Source organism: Pecten maximus, chromosome 7 (genome assembly GCF_902652985.1).
Source record: "Pecten maximus chromosome 7, xPecMax1.1, whole genome shotgun sequence".
NCBI lineage: Eukaryota > Metazoa > Mollusca > Bivalvia > Pectinida > Pectinidae > Pecten > Pecten maximus.
In genome coordinates this window covers 1478784-1501539 of record NC_047021.1, presented here as the reverse complement: position 1 = coordinate 1501539, position 22756 = coordinate 1478784, and the positions used below count along the sequence as shown (strand labels likewise).

The window sequence follows — 22756 nt, the reverse complement described above, 5'->3', positions numbered from 1 at the left end:
TAACGTTCACACAAGTATGTAGTTCTGGACTACCCATAATGAATGACAGTATCTGTTTAATTGCTATTAGTATTGGTCATGCATGACTGACTCTGGCCTGACACCCCTGATAACTGTGCCAGGTGAGTTTTAGGAGCCAGCTACAGGTACTGTCCTGGGTTCACAGAAATACCTGTGTCAATTTTGTCACTGTATGGCTTCAAATGATGAAGCTGTGCAAAGCAGGGTCACAGTGTTATAACCTCAGGCCAATTAACAGAACAGTAAGATTATCTCCTGACTTGAAGGAAAGGATTGTAGCTCTCCATTTGAGAGGCCTTAATCAGACCAAAATTACATGTATAAACGAAATACCAGTGTAATTAAGGTGGAAATGTCAAGATAAGTAGTAAAACCATTAACAAATTGGTTAACAGGTTTAAGAAGACCAACTCTATTGAAATGAAGTCATTCTATACTGAAATTAGAAAGTAAAAATAAGCTGTTTCTTATATTTATTACATTGTAATCTGTCTAAACCGTAAGTCATTGAGACCAAACGTATTGGCTGGTTTATGCAGGTGTCCGGTATGTAGAGGTACAATGTTGAATGATATAAGTTCAAAAAAAAATTAATGCAAATCAAATTAAGAAATGATGCAGTTCTTATCTTGTTATATTCAAAAATATAAAGACATTGCTTTAAAAAAATTAATTGTAAAGAAAGAGATTAAAGTAAAAAAATAATAATTTCAGTGTAATTCCAAATGGTATAATGAATGTAAATTCACCTTTTCCCAAACCAACCTATAGACTTATACCCGTAATTAGTACACATTGTTCTCATGCAGGAAATAGGATTATAGAGGCTGAGGTAAAATTTGCCTAAGGGTAGTTGGACACGGCAACTTATGTACCATTTACCTGTAAAACTGACCTGTTGGAACTACATCGTTTTCTATTCCCATTCAGTCAATATCTATCATGATATTGACTGTAACTCATTCATTATATGTAACAGATACAGTTCATGAATGTACAACGGTTGTTCAAGCAATTATAAAATCATAAAGTTAAATGTTCAAACTTAAAAAAAAAATGACATAAGGCCAGCTGCAGTTGGTGTATGGAATGTTTGATAAGTATTTACTTAACTCAAACATGAAAATTATATTAATCTATGTTGATTTACATATTGACCTCTTATACTCTATACATACTTCCATTATAATATCAAAGACATAAAGTAAATACCAGTTTGAATTTTTTTTTTTTCAAACATTTTTTTTTATAATAATGACTTATAACTGTTTAAATAATACTGTAATAGGAATGGACAATCATATTATTTCAAAAGTGTCAGATATCGACCGTCACAAGTCTGTACCTATATTCTATATGACCTTGGAAACTCGGGCTAGGTAAAGGTAAGGTGTGATGACCAGTTTCCATCTAACAATTAAGGGGGTCTTTATCTAGTTAGATGACCGTGTGTACACCTGTCCAGATCTTCACACCTTATGAGGTAAACTTGGAGGAAGGGGTCATTATTGGGGTCAGTGTAAGTCTGTCTTTTCTCCACACCCCTGTAATCATGCTTGATATACAGGTAAATATTTACCTGGAAGTTGGGGGGGGGGGGGGGGGGGGGGAGGATTGTATCTTATATAACTGTTAAAAAAACTCCATTTATGACCAGGATTTATGAGGCAGGTATAACAAAACAAAGTTGGTTTACCAAATGGAAATTTAAGTCTGATGTTAAACTGTTAATCAATATTAGACATTGGATCCGGAATATGCTATCAAGGTGATAAAAATATAAACTGTTGGAAGTAAAGTATTTGATATATTAAAAACAGTAGTACTTTGAGTACAAGGTAGTTCCAGTACACATTCAGACTCTACATTTTAATGACCACAAACAACTTAGGGGGGATTGTATATATCTTATATAACTGTTGAAAGAACTCCATGTATGACCTGGATTTAATGAGGCTGGTATAATCAAAACAAAAAAAAGTTGGTTTACCAAATAGAAATGTAAGTCAATCTGATGTTAAACTGAAAATCAAAATTAGACATTAGATCCGGAATATGCTATCAAGGTGATAAAAAAACCCAACAACTTTCTTTTTTATTGTATGTTAAGATAAATATAAACTGTTGGAAGAAAAGTATTTGAAATATATATAAAACAGTACTTAGTACTTCGAGTACAAGTTATGTCCAGTACACAATCAAACTCTACATTTTGAGAGACCACAAACTGCCAATTTTCTACTAATATTGACGTGGCTTGTTAAAACTCTTCAAATCAAAGGAATGCTATCATACATTTTTCAACGAAGTGCCAGATCTATTCATTTTATATAGGGTTAACTAATAGAAAAAATCAATTATATAAGATGCTGTTAGTTAACCAACGAAAAATGAACCAACAAAATAATAAGATGATATATATACAAAGATAAAACAGTAACACATATCTTATTGTTACATGTTTAAGGAGTCTAAATGTATAAGAGTATACATCTATCTATAAACATTATGTATATATGTACTTGGTTACAGGTACATGTGATACATGTGGACCCAGGTAGGATTGGGGCCTGATAGGACTCCAGGTAAACTTGGAGTGCACTCCGAGTGCACTCCAAGTTTACCTGGAGTCCAAACGGAGTGCACTCCAAGTCCAAACGGAGTGCACTCGGAGTGCACTTTGTGTAACCTTTAGTCTACACTCAACTGTACAAGTCACAGTGTGGTGTAATTAAAACTTTATACCATATCTAACCAGTTATATGCAGAGAAAGCTAACATATAAACATCAACTTAATGTTTAGGGCTTATATATAGGACAGTGGAATAGTATTTGTTGATATTTTATTGAGCTGCAATAGACATGGGTGGCTTATCAACATATATTGGCTAATTATTGGTAGATATATACATGTAGCTATATACAGCTAGTGGTCATATAAATTATAATGTACGACGTATCCTATTCTACTACTTATCAATAAAGGAGTTACAATGCATTACTGTAAATCATTGACAGTACGTATACAATCTTATCACTGTGAAGAGGTAATTCAACACTTTGGTTTTGAAGGTGACTAAATAAACTTACTCCTCCTGTTTCCTTGTCTGTTTCTCTGCGTCTGTCAGCTGGTATTCCAGCATCACCAATTTACTGGGATAGTGGCTACATAGTTCTCCATTAAAATTTGTTATCACCTGGATATTGTAAAGAGTTTTAATTGAAACAAATATGGACATCATTCTAAATAAATAAAACTTAAAGCGGAAATTATTAACTTCTAACTAGCATGACTGATTGGATTAAATCCTCTACGTTCATATGGCTCCACGAGTGCATATAAATGAGACTTCATTAATGAAATTTCTGTCAGAAGAAAGCATAGAAAATTGAAATACTCATTGCAATTAATTTAATTTACGTGTAACAAACACATTGGCATGGTTGTTTTGAACTGCATTGTACTTACAGAATATCTGTAATCCCTTGCCAAAAGCATAAGACATCTTTCCATGATAAATTCACCCTGAAAAATGCAAGGATATAATTATTAACTTAATTTGTACAGTCACATTGCAGACAAATGTTGTTTTTTTTTTTCTTTATTTTATCTCTAATATATATATTAAAGCAGTACATGAATTATGTATGTTGACATGTATTAGTCTCAGCAGTGCTGCAGTACATATAATATCATAGAGTAGTTGGAACTGAAATGTTCACCAATAGACTGGTGAACATAATGTTTCGAATATTGTATGTACAAATGTGTTAGGATTTGAATCCATGTAGGAAACAAGAGGCCCAGAGGGCTTGCATCACTCACATGGATATTTTAGTAATAATGGCAAAATACTCTCATTGAAGTAACATTTCAAATATTTTCCATCCATCTTCCAATCCAGTCTTACAAAACTAATGACACCTAAGCCCTGCCATGATGATATAGTTAAGTAATATACCTACGCTCAGGATAGGGCTACTTGCATGTAATGTAGATATATACTTAGCTTTTACCGATTACTGTTGTTGTTTTGTTTTGTTTGGGTTTTTTTAAAATTTTTATTGTAACATATTAGAATTAACGTATTCCGTTTAAATAATCGCCCATATTTCGTTAAAAGTGTATGCTAGATTGTTCGAAGAGTGTAATTTACATATATATGATATATTCGAAAGGGGATAGTTTCGCTTTTATCACCCAATCCGCAATCGTTTAATTTGATCAACAAACAACCTGTATGTCGCCATCTTTCACTTTGTGCGTGGTCTTATTACAGTGTTCCAACAAAGAATGTATATCTTCTGGTTTTATCGTTTCTGTTTCCTCTGTTGCTTCATTCATTCTGGCAAGATCACTCCGAGTCTTTCTAAGAAAACAGAAAACTTCTTTTCAATACGGAAATTATTTGAGTACGGCATCCATGTTTAAAGGTCTCTCGTGTTTTATCACCATTCTAAGAGTAGGTCCAAAGGAGACCCGAAATGAAATTTATGTCATTTGTCACGCCATTTTCGATTGGTCAGAATTTTCATAAAGATCCAATCATTGTTATTGTAACAGAACTCGATCAGACAATCCTTAGCATGGCAGCCCTCCGATGAGAAGCAGACGAAACGAGAGAACATAAAGTGGTAGTGGACTAATTGCGGATCAATATGTTCCGAAATATCAGACGTGTTGTCTGTGGCATGTCTGGTGGAGTTGACAGTGCTGTCTCAGCTATTCTCCTAAAGAAGAAAGGTTTATTTTTGACATAATTTTACTTTCGGTTTGACTGAATCCATGTTTTATAATTGTTCTACTCTAACCTCAGGGGCATGTCCAGTATTTCTGGCTATTTTTCTTTAAATAGGTATATAAGACTTGACGCATGCCCATGTGTTCTGGCGTCTGATAAAAAAATAACCATATACCTTTAGTTAACTGAAGTAGATTAGTTTTCTTCTGTTGGGGGGGGGGGGGGGGGGGGGGGGGTTGGTTGTTGGAAACTCATACTGTTATATAAGAATTACAAATACACGTTGATCTATATACGTATTTTCTCCCAAAGTCCGTTTTTAAGAATTATACAAGAAATAACTTTATTACGCCTGTGTAAAAGGAGTGGCATTTTCACACAAACAAACACTGTACAATATTTATATCCATGCTATGTTCACTGATCTAGGGTCTTACATTCTGAGTCATAATTTGTAAGAAAGTCTGACAAATAAACTCAAAGTTCTTGTAGATTTATTAAGTTACTATGTAAAATATAGAGACATTGGGACAAATTATACAACTCACTCCAACACACATACTATATGACAACATGACAACATGACAGTACATGTAGTTTAGTAAACTTGAGCAGCTACATGGCCCAAGTATACCTACTGACTGTGATCATGAGTGTTAAACCAAACCAGTCTTGTAAAGACTTTCATTCTGACCACAGGAGTCGGGAAGCGAAAGCTGAGCCAGGCAGTCCTGTCCGGACTTTCCATCTGACTGGCGAACTACTGGCTTAAATAGACAGCCACGGTGATCCGCACATAAACTTTGTTTGTTTGTTTTTGTTTAACGTCCTATTAACAGCCAGGGTCATTTAAGGACGTGCCAGGTTTTGGAAGTGGAGGAAAGCCGGAGTACCCGGAGAAAAACCACCGGCCTACGGTCAGTTACTGGCAACTGCCCCACGTAGGTTTCGAACTCGCAACCCAGAGGTGGAGGGATAGTGATAAAATGTCGAGACACCTTAACCACTCGGCCACCGCGGCCCCGCTTAAATAGACAGCCACGGTGATCCGCACATGCAATATTCATGCAAAATTACCTGTACTCGAAACACTTTTGCTGTTAGATGACTATGGAGTTTTGAATAGTATAAACTGCTGGTGAATTGAACAATAATTAAAGGTACATATATTGGTAAGCAGATAGTCACCACATAATCTTCTCATTAAAGCTTAAACATTTCCTCAACTTTTACACTTATAATATTTTGTCCACAGACTAAATGCAGTTTTGCCTGTTTCTGTATCATTTTAGTGCCATATTATATACCATATGCTATATAACAATATACAACTTTGTAACAGGAAAGCACCTTAGGATCTAACTGCAACTCTGGACTTGTTGTTCTTCTGCCCTACCGACTGAGCTAAAGGGAAATTCTGGTAGCACAAAGCAATATAGCTACAGGTAGAAGGCAACCAATCTGTCATAACAACAATTAGTAACAAGAAAGCAAGTAGTGTGTCTGTACTGGGGATCATGCAAACCCATGACCCTTGGGGTTAATACTTCAGCCTGTCTGCTACTCTACAGACTGAGCTAAAGGCAATTCCCTCAGCTAGCTAAGCTAGAAAGTGATAGTATCACTGTAATGTTCAATATTTTCAATTCAACTGCAACTTTATAGCTTGTACATTATTCTCTGCTGTTAATTGCCAGTTGGTTTTCTTCAAGTGCTAAAGCATATTGTGAATTAGACCCAATTTAGTGATGTTTAATGTCTGAATGTAATTTTTTACTAATGAACCATACTGTATTACAGAAACAGAGAGAAACTTTTTCGTACTACATACTGTCCATTGACTATTGCATTTCCTTGTATTCTAGGATATGAAGTAATTGGAGTTTTTATGGTGAATTGGGACAAATTAGATGAGCTCGGTGAATGCCAGGCAGACAAGGATTTTGAGGATGCTAAATATGTTTGTAACCATCTAGATATGCCGCTTCACAAGGTCAACTTTGTCAAGGAATATTGGAATGAAGTATTCTGGTACAGTAGTTTATTTCATTGTTGGCTTGATAAGAATATACATAATTTATATATAGCGTGCTGATGGCTTGTTTAAAAATGATTGATGCTAGTGATTTGACATATAGTGGAAATATACAAAGAAATAAAAGAAGCTATTAATTTCTTGTATTCTGAGAGGGTCAGTCAATCTTAAAGTATAAATGTATTCCTTCCAAAATTTGTTCCTTTTTTAATTTACAGATTATTGTAATGAGTTTTTAGAAATCAGTAAATTTTGATAAAGATAATACATGCTGTTTGCAGTCAGTTTCTGGCAGATCACCAGTTTGGTTGGAGTGCAGTTCCTGACATCTACTGTAACCGTTACATCAAGTTTGGTGCATTATTTGATATGGCGAGGAATGAATTGAAGGCTGATGTTCTAGCTACTGGACACTACGCCAGGACAAGTATACAACATGACCTGGAGAATGCAGACTTATCCAAAAGTAGGTAGTCTCTTTGTTCTGCTGAATTATGTAGTGATATATAGAATCGTTAGCTATGTAATACCCAGATTTGCCTTTCTTTATTTCCTCGGTAGTATACTGCACATATTTGCCAACATAAATTAAATTACCCCCTTCAGTGTAATATCAGTAATTATCATAATTCATCTAATATATATTTAGTGAAATATCCATGGCATCATGTTTCAGGGCGAAGAAATGAAAACTATAATTATAGCTGTACATGTTTAAGCTATGCACATGTTTATTACTGGTAAAGTGAAAGTGTAAAAAAGACTAGTAAGAGTGTCTCAAGACTGCATAGTTTGCATGATGAAACTCACAGGGGCTTGGCACGATTTTCCAAATGATGGTCCATATATATGTACTGTATACCTGGTAATTTTCACCACCGTTTAATTTTCACCATTTTTGCCCTTTGAAGATAGGGAGAATTTAAGATGAAGGTGAAAATTTCAAGCTGAATTGAAGGATTTATAAACCATAGTACATGGGCCAAGTGTAGTATCACAAACAGGCGCTCTTACTTTTCAACTATAAAATCACGTACTAGGCTTAGCATTTTCAATTTAAGAAAACAATACATACTAGGTTGTTTTAAAAAAAAATCTGTCATTTTTGAAATTATTAGTCCAGTCATGATAAAAATGAAATACAGAGTGGCATCAAATTCCTGCCCTGGAAAAGACAAATTTTATGAGTTCACCGTCGCTTAATTGTGGCTTCCATTCATGTAAATTTACGTACATATGAACAAGAGAAAACACTGGTCAGTCATTAGTCATGGTGCAGTGCACTTACAATTGATCGTGTTTGCTTAACATTACCGATGCATACGTATACCCGATACCACAATCTGAGCACAGGTGAACGTTATTTCACACCTGATTACATTTCACATCTCATACTGTTAAGACAATTGGGGAACTCAATAAGTCCCGAGTGTTCCAAGTGCAACTGTATTGATAATTCCGAACGGAATTTTTCAATTTTACAAAAGATATTTCTTGAGAAATCATTAAGGGCAAATTTAAAACTGGGCCAATATGTTTTGTGTTGCTCAAGGGCGAAAATAACCTGGGGCGAAAATTATCAGGTATACAGTATTATACATGTAGTGTCAAGGACACTATTATATTTATAATAATACATACATGTATATATATGGACCATCATTTGGAAAATCGTGTCAAGCCCCTGTGATGAAACTATTTGAACAATATTTTAGACATCTTACAAGTTAATGGTAAACAATGTATCGTGTACACTGAAAAATTGACATAATGATAAAATACCTGTTAATTAAAACATATTATTTAAAATACTTTTGTAGGTGTCAAGTTATTACGAGGGCTGGACCCTGTAAAAGATCAGACATTCTTCCTCTCACAAGTGTCCCAGAAGGCACTACAAAGAACGATATTTCCTTTAGGGAATATGATGAAAGCAGATGTGAAGAAGATTGCAGATGAAGCAGGATTAGGAAGAATAGCGAAAAAGAGAGAAGTATATTAGCCTTTTTATGGTAACATTTTATCATAGATGAATATACAAAATATATCAGAATTAAGTTCAAATTGTGATTTTGTGTACAATGAACTTCAACGTTGAATATATTCTTAATATTGACCTATTTTTTTTCCAGAGTATGGGTATATGTCATATAGGGAAAACTAATTTTCAAGTATTCCTTGAAAATGTGAGTATACAAAATCAAATCTTATTTGTCACTATTGAGGACTAAAGTTGTAATGGTTGATTTAAATTTAATGTTCTTTTAATATTTCTTAATTGTTACACTACCAGGTAATTGTCCTACTCTACACAATCTGTTAGTGTCCACAGTGAAAATTCTACTTGTCAATTATGGACCTTTCATGAGGTCATTATGGTGTTATAACTACCTATTGGAATTAAATTATTAACAGAAGGCAAAGTATGAGGTCAGTATCTTAGATTTTATCAGGTTAGCACAACACTGAATATAGACCAAATCGAAGGCTCTTTTATCTTTAAATAATTGTGACGTTTACAGGGTCCGTATCAGTCACTACTGATGATCCATATTGTCTAACATATAATTAGTTTTACTCGAGTCCTCAGTGCAAAAATATACAGAAATATACAGCTGACCTGACTGTGTTTATGTAATATATATCAAGTACCAACTAGCTATACAGTTGAAATATAACACAATGATTGCTCAGTTCCTCTGAGTAATCCTACAGTATAACTACAAATATACCTAAACAGAGAGCTATTTATATTAACACAACAGAATAATATCCTACATGAAATAATGAGTGCTCCCTGACCAAAATAAATCTTCCCTATCTGGGATTTATTCAGGGTAATATCACATTATACAACTATAACTACTATAAGGGTAAGAGAGTTTCAACACTCATTGACCGAGTGAGCACTCACTGCTACTGAGTGCTCACTTTTACCGAGCGCTCACTTCACCGAGTACTCACTGCTACCGAGCACTCAAAATACCGAGCACTCACTGAGTACTCACTTCTTACTGAGCACTCCCTAGGATATATTTAACGTTAGGCATGTACGTACAACTCTGTGCTCTCAGACACTTTCTTATAAACCACGAGCAGACCCAAGGCTATTGATATTGATAAACTTACAACTTATGTGATGTACCGATCACATAGACTAACTAGAGTCCCCACGGAGAAGGGACGCCTTACTCAGGCACATCTACCCTCCTCCGTACTCTACCGTAAGTTATTAAATACACAATACAGTACTTTGATATAGGGAAGCCTTGTTCAGGCACGTCTATATCTTTACTATTACCTTTTTATACGGCCTTAACGCGTCCGTGTCTGACGAAGAAGTGAACCCTATCTAGCTTCGACCGCCGCCTTTTATACTCTCGGGAAAGTGGAAGCTAGCGCCACCTATTATAAAATCAGGATCTTAAGAAAGCTTCTAAACCTCCTAGATGTATATTACTTACAAACGTCTACCTGACATCAAGACTAATAAACAAAGACGGACAGTCCGGTTCACCACATAATCATGCCCCAGGCATTTAAGTAAGCTAACAGATACAGTATGTTAACCATACGAGATAGGTAACCTAACAGATATAGTATGTTAACCATACGAGATAGGTAACCTAACGGATATAGTATGTTAACCATACGAGATAGGTAACCTAACAGATATAGTATGTTAACCATACGAGATAGGTAACCTAACGGATATAGTATGTTAACCATACGAGATAGGTAACCTAACGGATATAGTATGTTAACCATACGAGATAGGTAACCTAACAGATATAGTATGTTAACCATACGAGATAGGTAACCTAACAGATACAGTATGTTAACCATACGAGATAGGTAACCTAACAGATACAGTATGTTAACCATACGAGATAGGTAACCTAACGGATACAGTATGTTAACCATACGAGATAGGTAACCTAACGGATACAGTGTGTTAACCGTACGAGATAGGTAACCTAACAGATACAGTATGTTAACCGTACGAGATAGGTAACCTAACAGATACAGAATGTTAACCGTACGAGATAGGTAACCTAACGGATACAATATGTTAACCATACGAGACAGGTAACCTAACGGATACAGTATGTTAACCATACGAGATAGGTAACCTAACGGATACAGTATGTTAACCATACGAGATAGGTAACCTAACGGATACAGTATGTTAACCATACGAGATAGGTAACATAACAGATACAGTATGTTAACCATACGAGATAGGTAACCTAACAGATACAGTATGTTAACCATAGGAGATAGGTAACCTAACAGATACAGTATGTTAACCATACGAGATAGGTAACCTAACTGATACAGTATGTTAACCATACGAGATAGGTAACCTAATGGATACAGTATGTTAACCATACGAGATAGGTAACCTAACATATACAGTATGTTAACCATACGAGATAGGTAACCTAACGGATACAGTATGTTAACCATACGAGATAGGTAACCTAACGGATACATTATGTTAACCATACGAGATAGGTAACCTAACGGATACAGTATGTTAACCATACGAGATAGGTAACCTAACAGATATAGTATGTTAACCATACGAGATAGGTAACCTAACAGATACAGTATGTTAACCATACGAGATAGGTAACCTAATGGATACAGTATGTTAACCATACGAGATAGGTAACCTAACAGATACAGTATGTTAACCATACGAGATAGGTAACCTAACGGATTCAGTATGTTAACCATACGAGATAGGTAACCTAACAGATACAGTATGTTAACCATACAAGATAGGTAACCTAACGGATACAGTATGTTAACCATACGAGATAGGTAACCTAACGGATACAGTGTGTTAACCATACGAGATAGGTAACCTAACGGATACAGTATGTTAACCATACGAGATAGGTAACCTAACGGATACAGTGTGTTAACCATACGAGATAGGTAACCTAACGGATACAGTGTGTTAACCATACGAGATAGGTAACCTAACGGATACAGTGTGTTAACCATACGAGATAGGTAACCTAACGGATACAGTGTGTTAACCATACGAGATAGGTAACCTAACGGATACAGTGTGTTAACCATACGAGATAGGTAACCGAACGGATACAGTATGTTAACCATACGAGATAGGTAACCTAACAGTGTGTTAACCATACGAGATAGGTAACCTAACGGATACAGTGTGTTAACCATACGAGATAGGTAACCTAACGGATACAGTATGTTAACCATACGAGATAGGTGTTAACTATATTGGAGATATGGTTTTCCTTTTCGATGCGTGCCTTGTCACAAGATCTATCCATCAGCTTTACATTTGAAAACTGTCTGATCTTGACCATGACCTTTGACCTTCTGTTAAAAATTTAATTCTAAATCACAATTAACCTACTTAGCTACCTACACTTTCTTTGACAACTCTTGTATAATTGACCAGCAATATTGCATAGTAATTGGTCTCTGTTATATAGTTTATAATCTATAAATATTATGTATCCGGTGCATTAAACTTGCAATTATTTTCAGTACCTTGAACCAGATGCAGGATATTATGTGGATCTGGAGACAAATGAGAGAATAGGCATCCACGATGGTAATGTCATTGACTATAATTATGTTGTTAGGTCATGCTAACCTGGACAGGTTAAATATTAAATTATGTGGAGCCCTTTCATTAATGCAAAGTGATTATTATTTTCTGAGGTGTAGTCTCACCTATAAGCCAAATAATTAATGCCCGATTTGGTACATATATGTAAGATGTAACTTTTAAAATGTTCAAGTATTAAATTTAGTAAATGCATTTTTATATTACAAGTACCATATATTTGTAATTAGTCTAGAGTCAGCCTTTGTTAAGTATACTAATTGACATAGACATATTATGAATATTAAATAGTTTCATTGTTGAGATGATAAACATTGGATTATCTTTCTTGAAATGTTGGTGCTCACACTGCATTTGGTTTGTTAGTGTCACACCAGTTTGATGAGGATGACAATATTAATGTCACACATATTTTATAGTTTGATGAGGATGACAGTGTTAGTGTCACACATATTTTATAGTTTGATGAGGATGACAGTGTTAGTGTCACACATATTTTATATTTTGATGAGGATGACAATATTAATGTCACACATATTTTATAGTTTGATGAGGATGACAATACTCGTGTCACTGTCACATGCACACATATTGTGTGGTTGTGCTAAATTATAATGGACCTGTCAACTGTTTTAAATTTGAAATACTTGTTAATAGTATATGCCAATGTTAGTAAAGGTATCACTCTGGACAGTCAATATCATGGTTAGACACTAAACTATTGAAATAGAATTGATTTGAAGTGCCATACAAAACATTATAATACAAGTACCGGAAAATATTTCAGAGAGAGACTAGGATTAAAATCACAAGGACAAGTAATTGTAAAATGATGCCTCTATTTACACATTAAGCAATGAACAGCGGTTTTAATGTTGTTATTGTCGATATGGCAGCAAGATGTATGGTGGGCAAATGGCATGGGAACCCATTAGTGTTTCCATGCTACATTTGCCCACCATACATCTTGCTGCCATATCGACTATAACAACATTAAAACCACTGTTCAATACTAACATTTACATTGTCTTACCATTTCCGTCAACTTTGAAAAAACTAAACCAACAACAAAAAAATTCTGCCTTTTTTAATGTCACATGACCCACTAGGTTATAGCCTGAGGCACTGGCTGTTATAGGCGTATGGTGGCAACTGTCTCTTAGCATTGTGTCAATGGGGAAATGTGGAGCAAATGTAAATATACCTGTGTGAAGCTCTAAGTCTTAGATCTGTTGGTGGGTGTTATACTAGTTCATATTCTTTATGTTTAAGTTATTACTTTGCGCTTTTCAGTGTGCTCATCATACTGTGTTAGCATCAAAGGTCAAGGTTACAGTTACTATAAATAGAAAATCAGTTTCCTTGCAATAACATGAGTTTCGTTTGGTCCGATCATGGCCATTGTTACTAAATATAGATAAACGAATCACCTTCCATGCAAAATCTGGAGATTATTTTGGCCAATCTAAATCAAACTAATTTCAGTTCTTTCATACTTAAAGTATTTACTTAGAAGAGATTTACTGTTTCAAAGGTCAAAGATCAAGGTCACTGTTACTATGAATAGAAAATCAATTTCCTTGCAATAACATGAGTTTCCTGTGGGCCAATCAAACACAAAATTTATACAGTGTTTTCTTATTGAAAGTTCTTTATGATAAATGTTAGCCTCGGTGAAATGGGCAAAATGCTTCTTGATAATTTTGGAGGATATATGGCCATATGACAAGGCCTAGTTTGGCTGAACAGGGTCATTGATGGATAACAGTTTTGCTGATAAAGCCGAGGTCTTTTCCAGGTATCCACAAGTGGACTATAGGACAGAGAGCTCGACTTGAGGCAGGAGAGAAAGCCTTCGTGGCTTCAAAGGACTTGGCATCAAATAACATTATGGTGGTAAGTTTATTCTGTTATTCCAATCAAATTATTTTGGTCCTTATCTCATACTTTCATATTTCTTTCATTTTTGATGATACTTCACACATACCAACCCTGTCAAGTTTGCCAAATTTTAATCCCTCCCTGGAGATGTGGTAAAAGGGAGGTTCTATCCTTTTTAGCCCACCATAATCAGATGGTGTGGGCTGTTCAAATCATCTATGTCCGCAGGTCCGTGGTCCATCCATCGCTATTTCTTGAGAAGTATTGGAATGATATTTACTTTAGAGTGCTACCTCGTCGATATAAACTAACCAAAAGAGACCGGTCCTTGGGTACACGGCCCTATATAGTCAGATGATAGTAGGACTTCAAAAGAACATCCTTGAGTACCTCCTTCAATAAGAAGCTCACAACATACCATTCAACACTCGTAGAACTATACAGTGATGTAAAATTTGACTGTTTTACTTTGTAGGTTTTTGGCACTGATCATCCTGCCTTGTACTGTAACTCAGCTATCACTCAGCGCCCTTATTGGATTGGTGACCCACCTGAGGGACTTTATGAAAATCAAACAGTTGATGTAATGTTCAAGCATCAGCATGTGCATCCTCTCTCCGAATGTAAACTGACATTAAATGTGAACAAGACTCTCACATTGACAACATCTGAACCCTTCCGGGCATTCACCCCGGGTCAATTCTTTGTGTTTTACGTAGGTGAAGAGTGTATAGGCAGCGCTCGAATAGAAAAATCTGGACCTTCTCTTTATGATCTTAATCAACGAAGTCGAGTGAATATAAGAAGACCTTTTACATGATATTTTTGTGTGAATATGTTTTTAATAAAATGGTACCTGCATTTGAACAGTTACATTGTCTGTATCTGTTTAGGTGATTATACAGTTGACATGGCAGGGGAATATACCTGGTACCATCAGCACGATAATGTAGGATGATAGTCCAGACTGACCACTGCCCCTCATATTGTATAGGAGTAGAACCAGTTACTGTTAGTTTAGGATGATAGTTCAGGCTGACCACTGCCCCTCATATTATTATAGGAGTAGAACCAGTTTACTCTGGTTTTCATATATGAGCCTGATGTACATGTATAAAATGTAAATATTAGTCCTTTTGTACAGATATGAACCCTTATTAGTCCTGATATATAGATACATGTAGTAGCCCTGATGTAGATACATTATGTACAAGCTCTGATGTATAGATACATTATATACAAGCTCCGATGTACAGATATGAGCCCCGATGTATAGATACATTACATACAAGCTCTGATGTATAGATAAATTACGTACAAGCTCTGATGTATAGATATGAGCCCTGATGTATAGATACATTACGTACAAGCCCTGATGTATAGATACATTACGTACAAGCCCTGATGTACAGATATGAACCCTTATTAGTCCTGATATATAGATACATGTAGTAGCCCTGATGTATAGATACATTACATACAAGCTCTGATGTATAGATAAATTACGTACAAGCTCTGATGTATAGATATGAGCCCTGATGTATAGATACATTACGTACAAGCTCTGATGTATAGATACATTACATACAAGCTCTGATGTATATATACATTACGTACAAGCTCTGATGTATAGATATGAGCCCTGATGTATAGATACATTACATACAAGCTCTGATGTATAGATACATTACATACAAGCCCTGATGTATAGATACATTACATACAAGCTCTGATGTATAGATACATTACGTACAAGCTCTGATGTATAGATACATTACATACAAGCTCTGATGTATAGATACATTACATACAAGCTCTGATGTATAGATACATTACATACAAGCTCCGATGTATAGATACATTACGTACAAGCTCTGATGTATAAATACATTACATGCAAGTTCTGATGTATAGATACATTATATACAAGCCCCGATGTATAGATACATTACATACACGCTCTGATGTATAGATACGTTACATACACGCTCTGATGTATTGATACATTACATACAAGCTCCGATGTATAGATACATTACGTACAAGCTCTGATGTATAAATACATTACATACACGCTCTGATGTATAGATACATTATATACAAGCCCCGATGTATAGATACATTACATACACGCTCTGATGTATAGATAAATTACATACACGCTCTGATGTATTGATACATTACGTACAAGCTCTGATGTATAGATACATTGCGTACAAGCTCTGATGTATAGATAAGTCTGATGTATAGATATGAGCCCTGATATCGTTTTCTATAGATGTTTTCTAGATTTCCATAAGCATTCAAGTTTAAGTCGTGGTTCATGCAATTGTAATTATTAATCAAGAAAATCTAAACCATCCAAAAGTTCAATGTTTTCGATTCACCTCAAACTTGCCTGAAATGACCCCGAGATAGTCATGCCCAAGTTTCATTAGCCCACTGTCACCAGATGGTTTTATTAGCCCACCATCATCAGATGGTGGACTATTCAAATCGCCCTGAATTTGTGGTCCATTGTTCATCTGTCATCCGTCTGTCGTCCCTCCATTATCTATCCTTGTTATTGCTATTTCTTGAATGTTCTGGAGGGATATTTCTCAAACTTATGAGTAGGTTCCACTTGGGCCCTTGATGTACAAATTCAGTTTAGATTTTTGAATGGAAAAACCAAATGGCCAACAGGCGGCCATTTTGGAATTTGATAATTGAAGTTTGTTATCGCTATGTCTTGAAAAACGCTTGAGGGATATTAATCAAATTTCACCTGCAGGTTCCCCTAGGTCCCTAGTTGTGCCAATTAAATAAAAAAAAATGACCAGAAAAACAAAATGGCAGACAAGTGGCCATCTTGGATTTTAAGAATTTGAGTTTGTTATCACTATTTCTTGGAAAATCCTGGAGGGATATTGCTCAAACTTCATTTGTAGGTTCCCTTTGGTCCTTAGTTATGCCAGTTCAAGATAGACGTTTGAGAGATATTCATCAAACTTCATGTTTAAGTTTCCCTTGATACCAAGTTGTGCCAATTCAGTTTAGGTTTTGATGGACAACATGAATATAGTACGATGGCCATTTGATTAGATTTAGATAAAACTAATAGGAATTATCCCAAGATAGATCTGACCATGTGTTTTGTTATTTTTTGTGAAAACATTCACGTCTTTTTAGCCAGATGGCGTTTAAGCCCCATTGGCCTTTTGTTGCGACAGAATACACAAACGAAGAACATCCGATTGTGAAGTTTTGAGGTCAAGAATGATGAGAACAATGATACGGTCTAAGAATAATGTAGCCAACCGGACGTTACCAAGGGTGACACTAGGAACGTTTTGCGGACAAGAGGTCAAAGGAAAGGCATATCAATTTCTGTTATCCTGGACAGGGATCCTAATCTTATCTCATCGATCCTAGGCCGAGTAAAGCCACACGTTCTCAACAATTGTATGACGCCATGATGACGATACAATGACATCATGTCGACAAGGTAATCACGTCAATCAAGTCAACATTACATTGATGTAACGTCGATATCAGATCCGTAAGAGCTAGAGTAAACAGAACAAGCGATTAAGCCTCCTGTTTAGAAAATTAAGAATCCTCTCCCTTGGGTTGAGATTCCCCGGACTCGCCACTAAAGGGATAAAGTAGCACATTGGCGAAACAGAAATACAGGAGATGCTATAAAACAAAAAAACAAAACAAAAACCAAAAAAACGGAGATAGGGTAACTAAAACCTAGTGTCTTTTTATCCCCTGAAAATAGCAAATTAAAAACAAATTATTTGAAGATTTGTTTTGCTTCTGGTGGATTCAGAAGTGTAGGGAACATTGGAATATGCTTATATAAGTCAGTTGTATAACAGTAACTTTACCTAAATCAAGTCTTTAAATGGTTTTTAAGTTTTTTTTTATCAAAGTCAGGTTTAGTGATAGGTCAAATGAAATGCCTACCTACCACTTATTACGATCTTGAATTCCGACTTAAACAATAGAGACAACTTCCGTCCAATTTGTGTGATAAGCATGATAGTGACTCAAATTTAATGTTAATTTTCCATTCTAGACAGTAACATCCAAGTTTCCCCAGCCTACAGTGTTTACATGCCACGGTTGATTCCATACAAAAGTACTTGTTTCCACAATAAGATGTCCGTGAAACTGTGTTTCGATATATTTATGGTTGTATGCGTGATTTCTTTCGAAAATTTGAAAACTTTCTTTTGGAAATTAAGATTTCATTTTGAGAACATTAAATTACCTGGTTTAACCTAGACTTTTCACGCTGAAGGTCACCGATGAAGAAAACAGAACTTACAGTTCGGTACAAGTTATCATCTTTTCATACGAAGTTTTTTTCAAAGTATTCGTTGTAAATGTATCGCTCGTTCTTATTTCGTTCCCTAGGATTTGAGTTTCTAGGGGTTTATTTGAAAATCGATATTCTGTAGTATCAGTCTACGGATGTTTGTTGCCGGTGTTTGTTGGTTTTAGAGTATATTTTTGTTAGATTTTGTTTCTGATCGTTGCCACTTGTACACGAGTATTACTTACACGTATATCTAATACATAGTTCTGAAGGACTTCAGACAAAACAACGGTATTGGTTTTCATCACGTCTGATTCTGGTGGAGATCGACATGTCCTTATGACAATGTTTTGTTTGTTATCTTTGCCAATTCCCCGGTGATAATATCTTCCCGTTTCTGTTGACGTATGTTTTGTCTACTATAACGATATGCTGGCTGGTTGTCTAACGTAATTGCGCCGGTGATAAAGAGCTCCAATATACGTCTAAATTATCCAGCACTTCTTCTGTATAGTCTAATACAGAATTGATTTTATCCCCGGTGTTTGTTATATAGCAAATACTATATAATCGGTCACAAACAGAGAGAAAGACCGGGTCTGTCCAGTAGTAAATATCGTATCACGATCACATTTCATTCTATTGTCAGTTCTATGTCCTGTCAGACAATGTCCCCTCTATTGTCAGTTCTATGTCCTGTCAGACAATGTCCCCTCTATTGTCAGTTCTATGTCCTGTCAGACAATGTCCCCTCTATTGTCAGTTCTATGTCCTGTCGGTCAATGTCCCTCTATTGTCAGTTATATGTCCTGTCAGACAATGTCCCTATATTGTCAGTTATATGTCCTGTCAGACAATGTCCCCTCTATTGTCAGTTATATGTCCTGTCAGACAATGTCCCTCTATTTTCAGTTCTATATCCTGTCAGACAATGTCCCCTCTATTGTCAGTTCTATGTCCTGTCCGACAATGTCCCCTATATTGTCAGTTCTATGTCCTGTCAGACAATGTCCCCTCTATTGTCAGTTCTATGTCCTGTCAGACAATGTCCCCTCTATTGTCAGTTCTATGTCCTGTCGGACAATGTCCCCTCTATTGTCAGTTCTATGTCCTGTCAGACAATGACCCCTCTATTGTCAGTTCTGTGTCCTGTCAGACAATGTCCCCTCTATTGTCAGTTCTATGTCCTGTCCGACAATGTCCCCTATATTGTCAGTTCTATGTCCTGTCAGACAATGTCCCCTCTATTGTCAGTTCTATGTCCTGTCAGACAATGTCCCCTCTATTGTCAGTTCTATGTCCTGTCGGACAATGTCCCCTCTATTGTCAGTTCTATGTCCTGTCAGACAATGTCCCCTCTATTGTCAGTTCTATGTCCTGTCAGACAATGTCCTCTCTATTGTCAGTTCCATGTCCTGTCAGACAATGCCCCCTCTATTGTCAGTTCTATGTCCTGTCAGACAATGTCCCCTGTATTGTCAGTTCTATATCCTGTCAGACAATGTCCCCTCTATTGTCAGTTCTATATCCTGTCAGACAATGTCCGCTCTATTGTCAGTTCTATGTCCTGTGAGACAATGTCCCCTATATTGTCAGTTCTATGTCCTGTGAGACAATGTCCCCTCTATTGTCAGTTCTATGTCCTGTCAGACAATGTCCCTCTATTGTCAGTTCTATGTCCTGTCGGTCAATGTCCCCTCTATTGTCAGTTCTATGTCATGTCAGACAATGTCCCCTCTATTGTCAGTTCTATGTCCTGTCGGTCAATGTCCCCTCTATTGTCAGTTCTATGTCCTGTCAGACAATGTCCCCTCTATTGTCAGTTCTATATCCTGTCAGACAATGTCCCCTCTATTGTCAGTTCTATGTCCTGTCAGACAATGTCCCCTCTATTGTCAGTTCTATGTCCTGTCAGACAATGTCCCCTCTATTGTCAGTTCTATGTCCTGTCAGACAATGCCCCCTCTATTGTCAGTTCTATGTCCTGTCAGACAATGTCCCCTCTATTGTCAGTTCTATGTCCTGTCAGACAATGTCCCCTCTATTGTCAGTTCTATGTCCTGTCAGAAAATATCCCCTCTATTGTCAGTTCTATGTCCTGTCAGACAATGTCCCCTCTATTGTCAGTTCTATGTCCTGTCAGAAAATATCCCCTCTATTGTCAGTTCTATATCCTGTCAGACAATGTCCCCTATATTGTCAGTTCTATGTCCTGTCAGACAATGACCCCTCTATTGTCAGTTCTATGTCCTGTCAGACAATGTCCCCTCTATTGTCAGTTCTATGTCCTGTCAGACAATGACCCCTCTATTGTCAGTTCTATGTCCTGTCAGACAATGACCCTTCTATTGTCAGTTCTATGTCCTGTCAGACAATGTCCCCCTATTGTCAGTTCTATGTCCTGTCGGACAATGTCCCCTCTATTGTCAGTTCTATGTCCTGTCAGACAATGTCCCCTCTATTGTCAGTTCTATGTCCTGTCAGACAATGTCCCCTCTATTGTCAGTTCTATGTCCTGTCGGACAATGTCCCCTCTATTGTCAGTTCTATGTCCTGTCAGACATTGTATTGACCAGCTTCTTGTCATGCCGCTAAATATCCTGTCAATTGTCAGTTCCATATCCTGCAGCGCAAAATCACCTAGTTAACATGTATATCGTTTAGTTGGTTTGATCGGCAGTTTTCCCGTAGTTAACAGTTGTTCTATTGGTTGGTCAGCTGTCTCTAATTGGACACAGACGTGTTATTACACTGTATTACGCCATTGGTAAGATATTTTTCCCATTCCCTTCTCTAAATTTTACACTGGAGTCAGGTATATGGCAAACCAGTAACTAAGTTTGCTCGATTCGGGTAGGCGATAAACCAGCATAAAAAAAACACCACTGGAGACGGGTAGGCGATAAACCAGTATAATAAAACACCACTGGAGACGGGTAGGCGATAAACCAGTATAATAAAACACCACTGGAGACGGGTAGGCGGTGTACCAGTATAACAAAACACCGCTGGAGACGGGTAGGCGGTATACCAGTATAATAAAACACCGCTGGAGACGGGTAGGCGATAAACCAGTATAATAAAACACCACTGGAGACGGGTAGGCGGTATACCATTATAATAAAACACCACTGGAGACGGGTAGGCGGTGTACCAGTATAACAAAACACCGCTGGAGACGGGTAGGCGGTATACCAGTATAATAAAACACCGCTGGAGACGGGTAGGCGGTATACCAGTATAATAAAACACCCCTGGAGATGGGTAGGCGGTATATACCGGTATAATAAAACACCGCTGGAGACGGGTAGGTGGTATACCAGTATAATAAAACACCGCTGGAGACGGGTAGGTGGTATAACTATAATAAAACACCGCTGGAGACGGGTAGGCGGTATACCAGTTTAGGTAAACACCGCTGGAGACGGGTAGGCGGTATACCAGTATAACAAAACACCGCTGGAGAGGGGTAGGCGGTTTACCAGTATAACAAAACACCGCTGGAGAGGGGTAGGCGGTAAACCAGTATAATAAAACACCGCTAGAGAGGGGTAGGTGGTACACCAGTATAATAAAACCCCGCTGGAGACGGTTAGGTGGTATACCAGTATAATAAAACACCGCTGGAGACGGGTAGGGGGTATACCAGTATAACAAAACACCGCTGGAGATGGGTAGGTGGTATACCAATACAACAAAACACCACTGGAGACGGGTAGGCGGTATACCAGTATAATAAAACACCACTGGAGACGGGTAGGCGGTATACCAGTATAACAAAACACCACTGGAGATGGGTAGGCGGTATACCAGTATAAAAAAACACAGCTGGAGACGGGTAGGCGGTATACCAGTATAATAAAACACCACTGGAGACGGGTAGGCGGTATACCAGTATAACAAAACACAGCTGGAGACGGGTAGGCGGTATACCAGTATAATAAACACCGCTGGAGACGGGTAGGTGGTAAACCAGTATAATAAAACACCACTGGAGACGGGTAGGCGGTATACCAGTATAACAAAACACCACTGGAGACGGGTAAGTGGTAAACCAGTATAACACAACACCACTGGAGACGGGTAGGCGGTGTACCAGTATAACAAAACACCGCTGGAGACGGGTAGGCAGTATACCAGTATAATA

The 22756-nt window shown here is 37.0% G+C and overlaps 2 protein-coding genes across 3 annotated transcripts in view; one reads left to right on the top strand and one right to left on the bottom strand.

The window, feature by feature from the left end:
* Positions 1-4498, bottom strand: part of LOC117331285 (myotubularin-related protein 14-like) — a 34302-nt gene extending 29804 nt beyond the window's left edge. For both annotated transcript variants that reach the window (XR_004533456.1, XM_033889897.1), the window contains exons 1-3: positions 4260-4498; positions 3492-3548; positions 3113-3219 (exon numbers count right to left, since the gene is read on the bottom strand). Coding sequence is in view for 1 of the 2 variants with exons in the window: in XM_033889897.1 (XP_033745788.1) it covers positions 3113-3219; positions 3492-3548; positions 4260-4367 (272 nt within the window). In the remaining variant the exon portion in view is untranslated. The remainder of the gene's footprint in view (positions 1-3112; positions 3220-3491; positions 3549-4259) is intronic.
* An 87-nt stretch (positions 4499-4585) lies between these two features.
* On the top strand, positions 4586-15167 carry LOC117331287 (mitochondrial tRNA-specific 2-thiouridylase 1-like). Its single transcript, XM_033889898.1, has 8 exons — positions 4586-4766; positions 6630-6795; positions 7081-7265; positions 8620-8792; positions 8932-8985; positions 12338-12404; positions 14218-14315; positions 14776-15167. The coding sequence occupies exons 1-8, from the start codon at positions 4682-4684 to the stop codon at positions 15118-15120; spliced, it is 1173 nt and encodes a 390-aa protein (XP_033745789.1). The 5' UTR covers positions 4586-4681; the 3' UTR covers positions 15121-15167.
* The last annotated feature ends 7589 nt before the right edge of the window (positions 15168-22756 follow it).